This window comes from Oncorhynchus masou, unplaced genomic scaffold, assembly GCF_036934945.1.
Source record: "Oncorhynchus masou masou isolate Uvic2021 unplaced genomic scaffold, UVic_Omas_1.1 unplaced_scaffold_682, whole genome shotgun sequence".
Classification (NCBI taxonomy): domain Eukaryota; kingdom Metazoa; phylum Chordata; class Actinopteri; order Salmoniformes; family Salmonidae; genus Oncorhynchus; species Oncorhynchus masou.
Window position 1 is genome coordinate 182164 of NW_027013271.1, and position 18083 is coordinate 200246.

Genomic DNA, 18083 nt, shown 5'->3' on the forward strand with positions numbered 1-18083 from the left:
CAAACACCAAGCTACCACAACCCAACACCTAGCGACCTCAACCCAACACCAAGCTACCTCAACCCAACACCTAATAACCTCAACCGAACACGTAGCAACCTCAACCGAACACGTAGCAACCTCAACCGAACACGTAGCAACCTCAACCCAACACCAAGCGACCTCAACACAACACCTAGCGACCTCAACCCAACACCTAGCAACCTACACCTAGCGACCTCAACCCAACACCTAGCGGCCTCAACCCAACACCAAGCTACCTCAACCCAACACCTAGCGACCTCAACCCAACACCAAGCTACCTCAACCCAACACCTAATAACCTCAACCGAACATGTAGCAACCTCAACCCAACACCAAGCGACCTCAACCCAACACCTAGCGACCTACACCTAGCGACCTCAACCCAACACCTAGCGACCTACACCTAGCGACCTCAACCCAACACCTAGCGACCTCAACCCAACACCTAGCGGCCTCAACCCAACACCTAGAGACCTCAACCCAACACCTAGAGACCTCAACCCAACACCTAGCGCCCTCAACCCAACACCTAGCGGCATCAACCCAACACCAAGCTACCTCAACCCAACATCTAATAATCTCAACCCAACACCTATCGACCTCAACCCAACACCTATCGACCTCAACCCAACACCTAGCGACCTCTACCCAACACCTAGCGACCTCAACCCAACACCTAACGACCTCAACCCAACACCTAGCGACCTTAACCCAAAACCAAGCTACCACAACCCAACACCTGACAACCTACACCTAGCGACCTCAACCCAACACCTAGCGACCTTAACCCAACACGTAGCAATCTCAACCCAACACCTAGCGACCTCAACCCAACACCTAGCGACCTAAACCCAACACCTAGCGACCTACACCTATTGACCTCAACCCAACACCTAGCGACCTCAACCCGACACCTAGCAACCTCAACCCAGCACCAAGCTACCTCAACCCAACACCTAATAACCTCAACCCAACACCTAGCGACCTCTACCCAACACCTAGCGACCTCTACCCAACACCTAGCGACCTCTACCCAACACCTAGCGACCTCTACCCAACACCTAGCAACCTCAACCCAACACCTAGCGACCTACACCTAGCGACCTCAACCCAACACCTAGCGCCCTCAACCCAACACCTAGCAGCATCAACCCAACACCAAATAACCTCAACCCAACACCTAATAACCTCTACCCAACACCTAGCGACCTCTACCCAACACCTAGCGACCTCTACCCAACACCTAGCAACCTCAACCCAACACCTAGCGACCTACACCTAGCGACCTCAACCCAACACCTAGCGCCCTCAACCCAACACCTAGCAGCATCAACCCAACACCTAGCGACCTCAACCCAACACCTAGCGATCTCAACCCAACACCTAGCGACCTCAAACCAACACCTATCGACCTCAAACCAACACCTATCGACCTCAAACCAACACCTATCGACCTCAACCCAACACCTAGCGACCTCAACCCAACACCTAGCGACCTCAACCCAAAACCTATCGACCTCAACCCAAAACCTAATAACCTCAACACAACACCTAATAACCTCAACCCAACACCTAGCGACCTCTACCCAACACCTAGCGACCTAAAACCAACACCTATCGACCTAAAACCAACACCTATCGACCTCAACCCAACACCTAGCGACCTCAACTCAACACCTAGCGACCTCAACCCAACACCTAGCGACCTCAACCCAAAACCTATCGACCTCAACCCAACACCTAGCGGCCTCAACCCACACCTAGTGACCTCAACCCAACACCTAATAACCTCAACACAACACCTAATAACCTCAACCCAACACCTAGCGACCTCACCCCAACACTTAACGATCTCAACACAACACCTGGCAACCTACACCTAGTGACCTCAACCCAACACCTAGCGACCTCTACCCAACACCTAGCAACCCACACCTAGCGAACTCAACCCAACACCTAGCGACCTCAACCCAACACCTAGCAACCTCAACCCAACACCTAGCGGCCTCAACCCACAACTAGTGACCTCAACCCAACGCCTAGCGACCTCAACCCAACACCAAGCTACCTCAACCCAACACCTAGCGACCTCAACCCAACACCAAGCTACCACAACCCAACACCTAGCGACCTCAACTCAACACCAAGCTACCTCAACCCAACACCTAGCGACCTCAACCCAACACCAAGCTACCACAACCCAACACCTAATAACCTCAACCCAACACCTAGCGACCTCTACCCAACACCTAGCGACCTCAAACCAACACCTATCGACCTCAAACCAACACCTATCGACCTCAACCCAACACCTAGCGACCTCAACCCAACACCTAGCGACCTCAACCCAACACCTAGCGACCTCAACCCAAAACCTAGCAACCTCAACCCAACACCTAGCGACCTCAACCCAACACCTAGCAACCTACACCTAGCGAACTCAACCCAACACCTAGCGACCTCAACCCAACACCTAGCAACCTCAACCCAACACCTAGCGGCCTCAACCCACAACTAGTGACCTCAACCCAACGCCTAGCGACCTCAACCCAACACCAAGCTACCTCAACCCAACACCTAGCGACCTCAACCCAACACCTAGCGACCTCCAATGTGTAATGTGTTGTGTTGACAGTCGCTGGACCTGGGTAGGAGTCCTGGGTGGAGCTGCCCCAGATATAGCTACGGTATATAGGCTCACACACACACTCACCGAGGCAGGGAAGAGTCGTGAGAAATATATTTCCCAGGAGTCTCTGGCCATCGTCACGATCTTCTTCTTCACACTCTCATCCTGTGTGGCTCCATCCTGACCCACCTGGTGCTCCACTACACACACACACACACACACACACACACACACACACACACACACACACACACACACACACACACACACACACACACACACACACACACACACACACACACACACACACACACACACACACACACACACACACACACACACACAGGGTGTTTTGATGTGGTTTGATGTGGTTTGAGGGTGTTTTGTGGTGTTTTGAGGGTGTTTTGTGGTGGTTTGATGTGGTTTGAGAGTGTTTTGTTGTGGTTTGATGTGGTTTGAGGGTGTTTTGTGGTGGTTTGAGGGTGTTTTGTGGTGGTTTGAGGGTGTTTTGTGGTGGTTTGTGGTGGTTTGAGGGTGTTTTGTGGTGGTTTGAGGGTGTTTTGTGGTGGTTTGAGGGCGTTTTGTGGTGGTTTGATGGCGTTTTGTGGTGGTTTGAGGGCGTTTTGTAGTGTTTTGTGGTGGTTTGAGGGAGTTTTGTGGTGGTTTGAGGGCGTTTTGTGGTGGTTTGAGGGTGTTTTGTAGTGGTTTGAGGGTGTTTTGTGGTGGTTTGATGGTGTTTTGTGGTGGTTTGAGGGTGTTTTGTAGTGGTTTGAGGGTGTTTTGTGGTGGTTTGAGGGTGTTTTGTTGTGGTTTGAGGGTGTTTTGTGGTGGTTTGAGGGTGTTTTGTAGTGGTTTGAGGGTGTTTTGTGGTGGTTTGAGGGTGTTTTGTAGTGGTTTGAGGGTGTTTTGTGGTGGTTTGAGGGTGTTTTGTTGTGGTTTGAGGGTGTTTTGTGGTGGTTTGAGGGTGTTTTGTGGTGGTTTGAGGGTGTTTTGTGGTGGTTTGAGGGTGTTTTGTTGTGGTTTGAGGGTGTTTTATTGTGGTTTGAGGGTGTTTTGTGGTGGTTTGAGGGTGTTTTGTGGTGGTTTAAGGGTGTTTTGTTGTGGTTTGAGGGTGTTTTATTGTGGTTTGATGTGGTTTGAGGGTGTTTTGTAGTGGTTTGAGGGTGTTTTGTGGTGGTTTGATGGTGTTTTGTGGTGGTTTGAGGGTGTTTTGTAGTGGTTTGAGGGTGTTTTGTGGTGGTTTGAGGGTGTTTTGTTGTGGTTTGAGGGTGTTTTGTGGTGGTTTGAGGGTGTTTTGTAGTGGTTTGAGGGTGTTTTGTGGTGGTTTGAGGGTGTTTTGTGGTGGTTTGAGGGTGTTTTGTAGTGGTTTGAGGGTGTTTTGTGGTGGTTTGAGGGTGTTTTGTTGTGGTTTGAGGGTGTTTTGTGGTGGTTTGAGGGTGTTTTGTGGTGGTTTGAGGGTGTTTTGTGGTGGTTTGAGGGTGTTTTGTTGTGGTTTGAGGGTGTTTTATTGTGGTTTGAGGGTGTTTTGTGGTGGTTTGAGGGTGTTTTGTGGTGGTTTAAGGGTGTTTTGTTGTGGTTTGAGGGTGTTTTATTGTGGTTTGATGTGGTTTGAGGGTGTTTTGTTGTGGTTTGATGTGGTTTGTGGGTGTTTTGTGGTGGTTTGAGGGTGTTTTGTGGTGGTTTGAGGGTGTTTTGTTGTGGTTTGAGGGTGTTTTGTTGTGGTTTGATGTGGTTTGAGGGTGTTTTGTTGTGGTTTGATGTGGTTTGAGGGTGTTTTGTGGTGTTTTGAAGGTGTTTTGCAGATTGCAGTGTTTTGTGGGGGGTTGTGGTGGTTTGATGGTGGTTTGTTGTGGTTTGATGGTGTTTTGTGGTGTTATGTGGTGGCTTGTTGTGATTTCATGGTGTTATGTGGTGGGTTGTGGTGTTGTGTGGTGGGTTGTGGTGTTGTGTGGTGGGTTGTGGTGTTGTGTGGTGGGTTGTGGTGTTATGTGGTGGGTTGTGGTGTTGTGTGGTGGGTTGTAGTGTTGTGTGGTGGGTTGTGGTGTTGTGTGGTGGGTTGTGGTGTAATGTGGTGGGTTGTGGTGTTGTGTGCTGGGTTGTGGTGGTTTCATGGTATTGTGTGGTGGGTTGTGGTGTTGTGTGGTGGGTTGTAGTGTTGTGTGGTGGGTTGTGGTGTGGTGTGGTGGGTTGTGGTGTTGTGTGGTGGGTTGTGGTGTTGTGCGGTGGGTTGTGGTGTTGTGCGGTGGGTTGTGGTGTTGTGTGGTGGGTTATGGTGTTGTGTGGTGGGCTGTGGTGTTGTGTGGTGGGTTGTAGTGTTGTGTGGTGGGTTGTGGTGTTGTGTGGTGTGGTGGTGTTGTGTGGTGGGTGGTGGTGTTATGTGGTGGGTTGTGGTGTGGTGTTGTGTGGTGGGTTGTGGTGTTGTGTGGTGGGTTGTGGTGTTATGTGGTGGGTTGTGGTGTTGTGTGGTGGTGTTGTGTGGTGGGTTGTGGTGTTATGTTGTGGGTTGTGGTGTTGTGTGGTGTTGTGTGGTGGGTTGTGGTGTTATGTGGTGGGTTGTGGTGGGTTGTGGTGTTGTGTGGTGGGTTGTGGTGTTGTGTGGTGGGTTGTGGTGTTATGTGGTGGGTTGTGGTGTTGTGTGGTGGGTTGTGGTGTGGTGTTGTGTGGTGTGGTGGGTTGTGGTGTGGTGTTGTGTGGTGTGGTGGGTTGTGGTGTTGTGTGGTGGGTTGTGGTGTTGTGTGGTGGGTTGTGGTGTTATGTGGTGGGTTGTGGTGTTGTGTGGTGGTTTGTGGTGTGGTGTGGTGTTGTGTGTTGTGGTGTTGTGTTGTGTGTTGTTGTGTGGTGGGTTGTGGTGTTGTGTGGTGGGTTGTGGTGTTGTGTTGTGGTTTGTGGTGTGGTGTGGTGTTGTGTGTTGTGGTGTTGTGTTGTGTGTTGTTGTGTGGTGGGTTGTGGTGTTGTGTGGTAGGTTGTGGTGTTGTGTTGTGGTTTGTGGTGTGGTGTGGTGGGTTGTGGTGTGGTGTTGTGTGGTGGTGTTGTGTGGTGGGTTGTGGTGGTGTGTGGTGGGTTGTGGTGTTGTGTGGTGGGTTGTGGTGTTGTGTGGTGGGTTGTGGTGTTGTGTGGTGGGTTGTGGTGTAATGTGGTGGGTTGTGGTGTAATGTGGTGGTTTGTGGTGTTGTGTTGTGCTTTGTGGTGTTGTGTGGTGGGTTGTGGGGTTGTGTGGTGGTGTTGTGTGGTGGGTTGTGGTGGTGTGTGGTGGGTTGTGGTGTGTGGTGGGTTGTGGTGTTGTGTGGTGTGTTGTGGTGTGGTGTGGTGGGTTGTGGTGTTGTGTTGTGGTTTGTGGTGTTGTGTGGTGGGTTGTGGTGTTGTGTGGTGGTGTTGTGGTGTTATGTTGTGGTGTTGTGGTGTTGTGTGGTGGGTTGTGGTGTTGTGTGGTGGGTTGTGGTGTGGTGGGTTGTGGTGTTGTGTGGTGGGTTGTGGTGTTGTGTGGTGGATTGTGGTGTTGTGTGGTGGGTTGTGGTGTTGTGTTGTGTGGCGGGTTGTGGTGTGGTGGGTTGTGGTGTTGTGTGGTGGGTTGTGGTGTTGTGTGGTGGGTTGTGGTGTTGTGTGGTGGGTTGTGGTGTTATGTGGTGGGTTGTACCTAGGATAGGAATACCTAGGATAGGATAAGTAATCCTTCTCACCCCCCTTAAATGATCTAGATGCACTATTGTAAAGTGGTTGTTCCACTGGATGTCAGAAGGTGAATTCACCAATTTGTAAGTCGTTCTGGATAAGAGCGTCTGCTAAATGACTTAAATGTAAATGTAAATGTGGTTGTGGTGTTGTGTGGTGGGTTGTAGTGTTGTGTGGTGGGTTGTGGTGTGGTGGGTTGTGGTGTTGTGTGGTGGGTTGTAGTGTTGTGTGGTAGGTTGTAGTGTTGTGTGGTGGGTTGTGGTGTGGTGGGTTGTGGTGTTGTGTGGTGGGTTGTGGTGTTGTGTGGTGGGTTGTGGTGTTGTGTGGTGGGTTGTGGTGTTGTGTTGTGTGGTGGGTTGTGGTGTTGTGTGGTGGGTTGTGGTGTTGTGTGGTGGGTTGTGGTGTGGTGGGTTGTGGTGTTATGTGGTGGGTTGTGGTGTTGTGTGGTGGGTTGTGGTGTTGTGTTGTGGTTTGTGGTGTGGTGTGGTGGGTTGTGGTGTGGTGTTGTGTGTTGTTGTGTGGTGGGTTGTGGTGTTGTGTGGTGGGTTGTGGTGTTGTGTGGTGGTTTGTGGTGTGGTGTGGTGGGTTGTGGTGTTGTGTGGTGGGTTGTGGTGTTGTGTGGTGGGTTGTGGTGTTGTGGTGTTGTGTGGTGGGTGGTGGTGTTGTGTGGTGGGTTGTGGTGTTGTGTGGTGGGTTGTGGTGTTGTGTGGTGGGTTGTAGTGTTTTGTGGTGGGTTGTGGTGTTGTGTTGTGTGGTGGTGTTGTGGTGTGGTGTGGTGTTGTGTGGTGGGTTGTGGTGTTGTGTGGTGGATTGTAGTGTTTTGTGGTGGGTTGTAGTGTTGTGGTGTTGTGTTGTGTGGTGGTGTTGTGGTGTGGTGTGGTGTTGTGTGGTGGGTTGTGGTGTTGTGTGGTGGATTGTAGTGTTGTGTGGTGGGTTGTGGTGTTGTGCGTTGTGGTGTTGTGGTGTTGTGTGGTGGGTTGTGGTGTTGTGTGGTGTGGTGTTGTGTGGTGTGGTGGGTTGTGGTGTTGTGTGGTGGGTTGTGGTGTTGTGTGGTGGGTTGTGGTGTTATGTGGTGGGTTGTGGTGTTGTGTGGTGGTTTGTGGTGTGGTGTGGTGTTGTGTGTTGTGGTGTTGTGTTGTGTGTTGTTGTGTGGTGGGTTGTGGTGTTGTGTGGTGGGTTGTGGTGTTGTGTTGTGGTTTGTGGTGTGGTGTGGTGTTGTGTGTTGTGGTGTTGTGTTGTGTGTTGTTGTGTGGTGGGTTGTGGTGTTGTGTGGTAGGTTGTGGTGTTGTGTTGTGGTTTGTGGTGTGGTGTGGTGGGTTGTGGTGTGGTGTTGTGTGGTGGTGTTGTGTGGTGGGTTGTGGTGGTGTGTGGTGGGTTGTGGTGTTGTGTGGTGGGTTGTGGTGTTGTGTGGTGGGTTGTGGTGTTGTGTGGTGGGTTGTGGTGTAATGTGGTGGGTTGTGGTGTAATGTGGTGGTTTGTGGTGTTGTGTTGTGCTTTGTGGTGTTGTGTGGTGGGTTGTGGGGTTGTGTGGTGGTGTTGTGTGGTGGGTTGTGGTGGTGTGTGGTGGGTTGTGGTGTGTGGTGGGTTGTGGTGTTGTGTGGTGTGTTGTGGTGTGGTGTGGTGGGTTGTGGTGTTGTGTTGTGGTTTGTGGTGTTGTGTGGTGGGTTGTGGTGTTGTGTGGTGGTGTTGTGGTGTTATGTTGTGGTGTTGTGGTGTTGTGTGGTGGGTTGTGGTGTTGTGTGGTGGGTTGTGGTGTGGTGGGTTGTGGTGTTGTGTGGTGGGTTGTGGTGTTGTGTGGTGGATTGTGGTGTTGTGTGGTGGGTTGTGGTGTTGTGTTGTGTGGCGGGTTGTGGTGTGGTGGGTTGTGGTGTTGTGTGGTGGGTTGTGGTGTTGTGTGGTGGGTTGTGGTGTTGTGTGGTGGGTTGTGGTGTTATGTGGTGGGTTGTACCTAGGATAGGAATACCTAGGATAGGATAAGTAATCCTTCTCACCCCCCCCCCCCTTAAATGATCTAGATGCACTATTGTAAAGTGGTTGTTCCACTGGATGTCAGAAGGTGAATTCACCAATTTGTAAGTCGTTCTGGATAAGAGCGTCTGCTAAATGACTTAAATGTAAATGTAAATGTGGTTGTGGTGTTGTGTGGTGGGTTGTAGTGTTGTGTGGTGGGTTGTGGTGTGGTGGGTTGTGGTGTTGTGTGGTGGGTTGTAGTGTTGTGTGGTAGGTTGTAGTGTTGTGTGGTGGGTTGTGGTGTGGTGGGTTGTGGTGTTGTGTGGTGGGTTGTGGTGTTGTGTGGTGGGTTGTGGTGTTGTGTGGTGGGTTGTGGTGTTGTGTTGTGTGGTGGGTTGTGGTGTTGTGTGGTGGGTTGTGGTGTTGTGTGGTGGGTTGTGGTGTGGTGGGTTGTGGTGTTATGTGGTGGGTTGTGGTGTTGTGTGGTGGGTTGTGGTGTTGTGTTGTGGTTTGTGGTGTGGTGTGGTGGGTTGTGGTGTGGTGTTGTGTGTTGTTGTGTGGTGGGTTGTGGTGTTGTGTGGTGGGTTGTGGTGTTGTGTGGTGGTTTGTGGTGTGGTGTGGTGGGTTGTGGTGTTGTGTGGTGGGTTGTGGTGTTGTGTGGTGGGTTGTGGTGTTGTGGTGTTGTGTGGTGGGTGGTGGTGTTGTGTGGTGGGTTGTGGTGTTGTGTGGTGGGTTGTGGTGTTGTGTGGTGGGTTGTAGTGTTTTGTGGTGGGTTGTGGTGTTGTGTTGTGTGGTGGTGTTGTGGTGTGGTGTGGTGTTGTGTGGTGGGTTGTGGTGTTGTGTGGTGGATTGTAGTGTTTTGTGGTGGGTTGTAGTGTTGTGGTGTTGTGTTGTGTGGTGGTGTTGTGGTGTGGTGTGGTGTTGTGTGGTGGGTTGTGGTGTTGTGTGGTGGATTGTAGTGTTGTGTGGTGGGTTGTGGTGTTGTGCGTTGTGGTGTTGTGGTGTTGTGTGGTGGGTTGTGGTGTTGTGTGGTGGGTTGTGGTGTTGTGTGGTTGGTTGTAGTGTTTTGTGGTGGGTTGTAGTGTTGTGTGGTGGGTTGTGGTGTTGTGTGGTGGGTTGTAGTGTTTTGTGTTGGGTTGTCGTGTTTTGTTTTGATGGTGTTTTGTGGTGGTTCTAATGGTTGGTACCAAATAGAGCCTTCATCTTGGTCCTCTCCTCCTGAGTGATGCGGATGCAGGCCTCTGAGAAGGTGTCGTGGACTACCTGTCTGAACAGCAGCTCCAGCAACAGAGGAGTGTTGAAGTTGTCTTTAGGGTAGAACACCTGCAGTACCACAACATCAACATAGACAACATAGCAGAGGAGTGTTGAAGTTTTCTTTAGGGTAGAACACCTGCAGTACCACAACATCAACATAGACAACATAGCAGAGGAGTGTTGAAGTTTTCTTTAGGGTAGAACACCTGCAGTACCACAACATCAACATAGACAATATCAAGACTTGGAATGAGCTCATTGGTTGGACAAACAATTATTTTACTTGTTCCTAATTGGCTTGAAGGATCATGATTGATTGTGACTCATTGACAGGTAAATCTACCAGGGTGTCTTAGTGTGTGGGCCCCTCCTTCCTCAGGTAAATCTCTCAGGGTGTCTTAGTGTGTGGGCCCCTCATTCCTCAGGTAAATCTCTCAGGGTGTGTTAGTGTGTGGGCCCCTCCTTCCTCAGGTAAATCTACCAGGGTGTGTTAGTGTGTGGGCCCCTCCTTCCTCAGGTAAATCTACCAGGGTGTGTTAGTGTGTGGGCCCCTCCTTCCTCAGGTAAATCTCCCAGGGTGTGTTAGTGTGTGGGCCCCTCCTTCCTCAGGTAAATCTCCCAGGGTGTGTTAGTGTGTGTACCTCTTTCCTCAGGTAAATCTTCCAGGGTGTGTTAGTGTAAGTGTAGTGTTCTTCACTGCTCCTGTGGTGTAGCTGGGTCTGGCTGGTCTCTTCCTCTACAGGCAACTCTCTGGACACTATAAACACACACACCAACACATAAACACATACACACACAAACACCAACACAAACAAGAACAATGAAAATTGTCTGGTTCAGTTCAGGACTGATTCTAGTTATGGTCTGGTTCAGGTCTGGATCTAGTTCAGATTTGGATCTAGTTCAGGTCTGGTTCTAGTTGAGGTCTGGATTTGGTTCAGGTCTGGGTCTGGCCAGACCTGAACTATGACCAGACCTGAACCAGACCTAAACTACAACCAGACCTAAACTATAACCAGACCTGAACTATTACCAGACCTGAACTACAACTAGGCCTGAACTAGAACCCGCCAGACCTGCACTACAACCTGAATTAGAACCAGACCTGAAGTTCAGGTCTGGTTATAGTTCAGGTTGTAGTTCAGGTCTGGTTCTAGTTCAGGTCTGGTTCTAGTTCAGGTCCGGTTATAGTTCAGGTCTGGTTGTAGTTCAGGTCTGGTTATAGTTCAGGTCTGGTTGTAGTTCAGGTCTGGTTATAGTTCGGGTCTGGTTCTAGTTCAGGTCTGGTTCTAGTTCAGGTCCGGTTATAGTTCAGGTCTGGTTATAGTTCAGGTCTGGTTATAGTTCAGGTTGTAGTTCAGGTCTGGTTATAGTTCAGGTCTGGTTATAGTTCAGGTCTGGTTGTAGTTCAGGTTATAGTTCAGGTCTGGTTATAGTTCAGGTCTGGTTGTAGTTCAGGTCCGGTTGTAGTTCAGGTCCGGTTATAGTTCAGGTCTGGTTCAGGTCTGGTCATAGTTCAGGTCTGGTTATAGTTCAGGTCTGGTTGTAGTTCAGGTTATAGTTCAGGTCTGGTTATAGTTCAGGTCTGGTTATAGTTCAGGTCTGGTTCTAGTTCAGGTCTGGTTCTAGTTCAGGTCTGGTTATAGTTCAGGTCTGGTTCTAGTTCAGGTCTGGTTATAGTTCAGGTCTAGTTATAGTTCAGGTTATAGTTCAGGTCTAGTTATAGTTCAGGTTATATTTCAGGTCTGGTTATAGTTCAGGTCTGGTTATAGTTCAGGTCTGGTTGTAGTTCAGGTCTGGTTCTAGTTCAGGTCTGGTTCTAGTTCAGGTTATAGTTCAGGTCTGGTTCTAGTTCAGGTCTGGTTATAGTTCAGGTCTGGTTATAGTACAGGTCTGGTTATAGTTCAGGTCTAGTTATAGTTCAGGTTGTAGTTCAGGTCTGGCTATAGTTCAGGTTATATTTCAGGTCCTTTTATAGTTCAGGTCTGGTTGTAGTTCAGGTCTGGTTGTAGTTCAGGTCTGGTTATAGTTCACGTCTGGTTGTAGTTCAGGTCTGGTTCTAGTTCAGGTCTGGTTCTAGTTCAGGTTCTAGTTCAGGTCTGGTTATAGTTCAGGTCTGGTTATAGTTCAGGTCTGGTTGTAGTTCAGGTCTGGTTATAGTTCAGGTCTGGTTCTAGTTCAGGTTATAGTTCAGGTCTGGTTATAGTTCAGGTCTGGTTATAGTTCAGGTCTGGTTGTAGTTCAGGTCTGGTTATAGTTCAGGTCTGGTTATAGTTCAGGTCCGGTTATAGTTCAGGTCCGGTTATAGTTCAGGTCTGGTTGTAGTTCAGGTCTGGTTCTAGTTCAGGTCTGGTTATAGTTCAGGTTATAGTTCAGGTCTGGTTCTAGTTCAGGTCTGGTTATAGTTCAGGTCTGGTTATAGTACAGGTCTGGTTATAGTTCAGGTCTAGTTATAGTTCAGGTTGTAGTTCAGGTCTGGCTATAGTTCAGGTTGTAGTTCAGGTCTGGTTGTAGTTCAGGTTATAGTTCAGATCTGGTTATAGTTCAGGTTATAGTTCAGGTCTGGTTCTAGTTCAGGTTGTATTTCAGGTTATAGTTCAGGTCTGGTTATAGTTCAGGTCTGGTTCTAGTTCAGGTTGTATTTCAGGTTATAGTTCAGGTCTGGTTGTAGTTCAGGTCTGGTTGTAGTTCAGGTCTGGTTATAGTTCAGGTCTGGTTGTAGTTCAGGTCTGGTTATAGTTCAGGTCTGGTTGTAGTTCAGGTCTGGTTGTAGTTCAGGTCCTTTTATAGTTCAGATCTGGTTATAGTTCAGGTCTGGTTGTAGTTCACGTCTGGTTATAGTTCAGGACTGGTTATAGTTCAGGTCTGGTTATAGTTCAGGTCCTTTTATAGTTCAGGTCTGGTTATAGTTCAGGTTGTAGTTCCGGTTATTGTTCAGGTCAGGTTATAGTTTAGGTTATAGTTTAGGTCTGGTTCTAGTTCAGGTTGTATTTCAGGTTATAGTTCAGGTCTGGTAATAGTTCAGGTCTGGTTATATTTCACGACTGGTTTTAGTTCAGGTCTGGTTATAGTGAAGGTTGTAGTTCAGGTCTGGTTATAGTTCAGGTCTGGTTGTAGTTCAGGTCTGGTTGTAGTTCAGGTCTGGTTGTAGTTCAGGTCTGGTTGTAGTTCAGGTTATAGTTCAGGTCCGGTTATAGTTCAGGTCCGGTGATAGTTCAGGTCTGGTTGTAGTTCAGGTCTGGTTATAGTTCAGGTCTGGTTGTAGTTCAGGTCTGGTTGTAGTTCAGGTCTGGTTGTAGTTCAGGTTATAGTTCAGGTCCGGTTATAGTTCAGGTCCGGTTGTAGTTCAGGTCCGGTTGTAGTTCAGGTCTGGTTGTAGTTCAGGTTATAGTTCAGGTCCGGTTGTAGTTCAGGTCCGGTTGTAGTTCAGGTCTGGTTGTAGTTCAGGTCCGGTTGTAGTTCAGGTCTGGTTGTAGTTCAGGTCTGGTTGTAGTTCAGGTTATAGTTCAGGTCTGGTTCTAGTTCAGGTCTGGTTGTAGTTCAGGTCCGGTTGTAGTTCAGGTCTGGTTCTAGTTCAGGTCTGGTTATAGTTCAGGTTATAGTTCAGGTCTGGTTCTAGTTCAGGTCTGGTTATAGTTCAGGTCTGGTTGTAGTTCAGGTCTGGTTCTAGTTCAGGTCTGGTTATAGTTCAGGTTATAGTTCAGGTCTGGTTCTAGTTCAGGTCTGGTTATAGTTCAGGTCCGGTTATAGTTCAGGTCCGGTTATAGTTCAGGTCTGGTTGTAGTTCAGGTCTGGTTCTAGTTCAGGTCTGGTTATAGTTCAGGTTATAGTTCAGGTCTGGTTCTAGTTCAGGTCTGGTTATAGTTCAGGTCTGGTTATAGTACAGGTCTGGTTATAGTTCAGGTCTAGTTATAGTTCAGGTTGTAGTTCAGGTCTGGCTATAGTTCAGGTTGTAGTTCAGGTCTGGTTGTAGTTCAGGTTATAGTTCAGATCTGGTTATAGTTCAGGTTGTATTTCAGGTTATAGTTCAGGTCTGGTAATAGTTCAGGTCTGGTTGTAGTTCAGGTCCTTTTATAGTTCAGATCTGGTTATAGTTCAGGTCTGGTTGTAGTTCACGTCTGGTTATAGTTCAGGACTGGTTATAGTTCAGGTCTGGTTATAGTTCAGGTCCTTTTATAGTTCAGGTCTGGTTATAGTTCAGGTTGTAGTTCCGGTTATTGTTCAGGTCAGGTTATAGTTTAGGTCTGGTTCTAGTTCAGGTTGTATTTCAGGTTATAGTTCAGGTCTGGTAATAGTTCAGGTCTGGTTATATTTCACGACTGGTTTTAGTTCAGGTCTGGTTATAGTGAAGGTTGTAGTTCAGGTCTGGTTATAGTTCAGGTCTGGTTGTAGTTCAGGTCTGGTTGTAGTTCAGGTCTGGTTGTAGTTCAGGTCTGGTTGTAGTTCAGGTTATAGTTCAGGTCCGGTTATAGTTCAGGTCCGGTGATAGTTCAGGTCTGGTTGTAGTTCAGGTCTGGTTATAGTTCAGGTCTGGTTGTAGTTCAGGTCTGGTTGTAGTTCAGGTCTGGTTGTAGTTCAGGTTATAGTTCAGGTCCGGTTATAGTTCAGGTCCGGTTGTAGTTCAGGTCCGGTTGTAGTTCAGGTCTGGTTGTAGTTCAGGTTATAGTTCAGGTCCGGTTGTAGTTCAGGTCCGGTTGTAGTTCAGGTCTGGTTGTAGTTCAGGTCCGGTTGTAGTTCAGGTCTGGTTGTAGTTCAGGTCTGGTTGTAGTTCAGGTTATAGTTCAGGTCTGGTTCTAGTTCAGGTCTGGTTGTAGTTCAGGTCCGGTTGTAGTTCAGGTCTGGTTGTAGTTCAGGTTGTAGTTCAGGTCTGGTTGTAGTTCAGGTCTGGTTCTAGTTCAGGTCTGGTTGTAGTTCAGGTTATAGTTCAGGTCCGGTTGTAGTTCAGGTCCGGTTGTAGTTCAGGTCTGGTTGTAGTTCAGGTCCGGTTGTAGTTCAGGTCTGGTTGTAGTTCAGGTTGTAGTTCAGGTCTGGTTGTAGTTCAGGTCTGGTTATAGTTCAGGTCTGGTTATAGTTCAGGTCTGGTTATAGTTCAGGTCTGGTTGTAGTTCAGGTCAGGTTGTAGTTCAGGTTATAGTTCAGGTCTGGTTGTAGTTCAGGTCTGGTTATAGTTCAGGTCTGGTTGTAGTTCAGGTCTGGTTGTAGTTCAGGTCTGGTTGTAGTTCAGGTTATAGTTCAGATCTGGTTATAGTTCAGGTTGTATTTCAGGTTATAGTTCAGGTCTGGTAATAGTTCAGGTCTGGTTGTAGTTCAGGTCCTTTTATAGTTCAGATCTGGTTATAGTTCAGGTCTGGTTGTAGTTCACGTCTGGTTATAGTTCAGGACTGGTTATAGTTCAGGTCTGGTTATAGTTCAGGTCCTTTTATAGTTCAGGTCTGGTTATAGTTCAGGTTGTAGTTCCGGTTATTGTTCAGGTCAGGTTATAGTTTAGGTCTGGTTCTAGTTCAGGTTGTATTTCAGGTTATAGTTCAGGTCTGGTAATAGTTCAGGTCTGGTTATATTTCACGACTGGTTTTAGTTCAGGTCTGGTTATAGTGAAGGTTGTAGTTCAGGTCTGGTTATAGTTCAGGTCTGGTTGTAGTTCAGGTCTGGTTGTAGTTCAGGTCTGGTTGTAGTTCAGGTTATAGTTCAGGTCCGGTTATAGTTCAGGTCCGGTGATAGTTCAGGTCTGGTTGTAGTTCAGGTCTGGTTATAGTTCAGGTCTGGTTGTAGTTCAGGTCTGGTTGTAGTTCAGGTCTGGTTGTAGTTCAGGTTATAGTTCAGGTCCGGTTATAGTTCAGGTCCGGTTGTAGTTCAGGTCCGGTTGTAGTTCAGGTCTGGTTGTAGTTCAGGTTATAGTTCAGGTCCGGTTGTAGTTCAGGTCGGTTGTAGTTCAGGTCTGGTTGTAGTTCAGGTCCGGTTGTAGTTCAGGTCTGGTTGTAGTTCAGGTCTGGTTGTAGTTCAGGTTATAGTTCAGGTCTGGTTCTAGTTCAGGTCTGGTTGTAGTTCAGGTCCGGTTGTAGTTCAGGTCTGGTTGTAGTTCAGGTTGTAGTTCAGGTCTGGTTGTAGTTCAGGTCTGGTTCTAGTTCAGGTCTGGTTGTAGTTCAGGTTATAGTTCAGGTCCGGTTGTAGTTCAGGTCCGGTTGTAGTTCAGGTCTGGTTGTAGTTCAGGTCCGGTTGTAGTTCAGGTCTGGTTGTAGTTCAGGTTGTAGTTCAGGTCTGGTTGTAGTTCAGGTCTGGTTATAGTTCAGGTCTGGTTATAGTTCAGGTCTGGTTATAGTTCAGGTCTGGTTATAGTTCAGGTCTGGTTGTAGTTCAGGTCAGGTTGTAGTTCAGGTTATAGTTCAGGTCTGGTTGTAGTTCAGGTCTGGTTATAGTTCAGGTCTGGTTGTAGTTCAGGTCTGGTTGTAGTTCAGGTCTGGTTGTAGTTCAGGTTATAGTTCAGGTCCGGTTATAGTTCAGGTCCGGTTGTAGTTCAGGTCCGGTTGTAGTTCAGGTCTGGTTGTAGTTCAGGTTATAGTTCAGGTCCGGTTGTAGTTCAGGTTATAGTTCAGGTCCGGTTGTAGTTCAGGTCCGGTTGTAGTTCAGGTCTGGTTGTAGTTCAGGTCCGGTTGTAGTTCAGGTCTGGTTGTAGTTCAGGTCTGGTTGTAGTTCAGGTTATAGTTCAGGTCTGGTTCTAGTTCAGGTCTGGTTCTAGTTCAGGTCTGGTTGTAGTTCAGGTCTGGTTGTAGTTCAGGTTATAGTTCAGGTTAGTTCAGGTTATAGTTCAGGTCTGGTTATTACAGTACAACGGTTTGATTTGTTTGATCGTAGCTAGCTAGCTACATAGTCGTCTTTGTATCTAAGACAATTGTGTAGTCTAGAGCGATTTTCTAGGTTAGCTAGCCAGCTATTGTCGTTCTTTTAACGTAACGTTACGTAATCAACATTGCTAGCTAGCCAGCTAGCCAGCTAGCCCCCGAATAGCAGCACTGTAGAAACTATTACACTCGACGGAACGACTTGATTAGTGTAGTGTCAACAACGCAGCCACTGCCAGCTAGCCTACAAAGTCAACAACGCACCCACTGCCAGCTAGCCTACTCCAGCAGTACTGTATCATTTCAATCTTTTTAGTCAATAAGATTCTTGCTACGTAAGCTTAACTTTCTGAACATTCGAGACGTGTAGTCCACTTGTCATTCCAATCTCCTTTGCATTAGCGTAGCCTCTTCTGTAGCCTGTCAACTATGTGTCTATCTATCCCTGTTCTCTCCTCTCTGCACAGACCATACAAACGCTCCACACCGCGTGGCCGCGGCCACCCTAATCTGGTGGTCCCAGCGCGCACGACCCACGTGGAGTTCCAGGTCTCCGGTAGCCTCTGGAACTGCCGATCTGCGGCCAACAAGGCAGAGTTCATCTCAGCCTATGCCTCCCTCCAGTCCCTCGACTTCTTGGCACTGACGGAAACATGGATCACCACAGATAACACTGCTACTCCTACTGCTCTCTCTTCGTCCGCCCACGTGTTCTCGCACACCCCGAGAGCTTCTGGTCAGCGGGGTGGTGGCACCGGGATCCTCATCTCTCCCAAGTGGTCATTCTCTCTTTCTCCCCTTACCCATCTGTCTATCGCCTCCTTTGAATTCCATGCTGTCACAGTTACCAGCCCTTTCAAGCTTAACATCCTTATCATTTATCGCCCTCCAGGTTCCCTCGGAGAGTTCATCAATGAGCTTGATGCCTTGATAAGCTCCTTTCCTGAGGACGGCTCACCTCTCACAGTCCTGGGCGACTTTAACCTCCCCACGTCTACCTTTGACTCATTCTTCTCTGCCTCCTTCTTTCCACTCCTCTCCTCTTTTGACCTCACCCTCTCACCTTCCCCCCTTACTCACAAGGCAGGCAATACGCTCGACCTCATCTTTACTAGATGCTGTTCTTCCACTAACCTCATTGCAACTCCCCTCCAAGTCTCCGACCACTACCTTGTATCCTTTTCCCTCTCGCTCTCATCCAACACTTCCCACACTGCCCCTACTCGGATGGTATCGCGCCGTCCCAACCTTCGCTCTCTCTCCCCCGCTACTCTCTCCTCTTCCATCCTATCATCTCTTCCCTCTGCTCATACCTTCTCCAACCTATCTCCTGATTCTGCCTCCTCAACCCTCCTCTCTTCCCTTTCTGCATCCTTTGACTCTCTATGTCCCCTATCCTCCAGGCCGGCTCGGTCCTCCCCTCCCGCTCCGTGGCTCGACGACTCATTGCGAGCTCACAGAACAGTGCTCCGGGCAGCCGAGCGGAAATGGAGGAAAACTCGCCTCCCTGCGGACCTAGCATCCTTTCACTCCCTCCTCTCTACATTTTCCTCCTCTGTCTCTGCTGCTAAAGCCACTTTCTTCCACTCTAAATTCCAAGCATCTGCCTCTAACCCTAGGAAGCTCTTTGCCACCTTCTCCTCCCTCCTGAATCCTCCTCCCCTCCCCCCTCCTCCCTCTCTGCAGATGACTTCGTCAACCATTTTGAAAAGAAGGTC

At 48.5% G+C, this 18083-nt stretch overlaps 1 protein-coding gene across 1 annotated transcript in view; it reads right to left on the reverse strand.

Moving 5' to 3' along the window:
- Positions 1 to 18083, reverse strand: part of LOC135536902 (unconventional myosin-XV-like) — a 192614-nt gene that overhangs the window by 60975 nt on the left and 113556 nt on the right. The window contains 3 exon segments of the mRNA XM_064963124.1: positions 2738 to 2853; positions 9460 to 9595; positions 10171 to 10286. Coding sequence (XP_064819196.1) covers positions 2738 to 2853; positions 9460 to 9595; positions 10171 to 10286 — 368 coding nt within the window.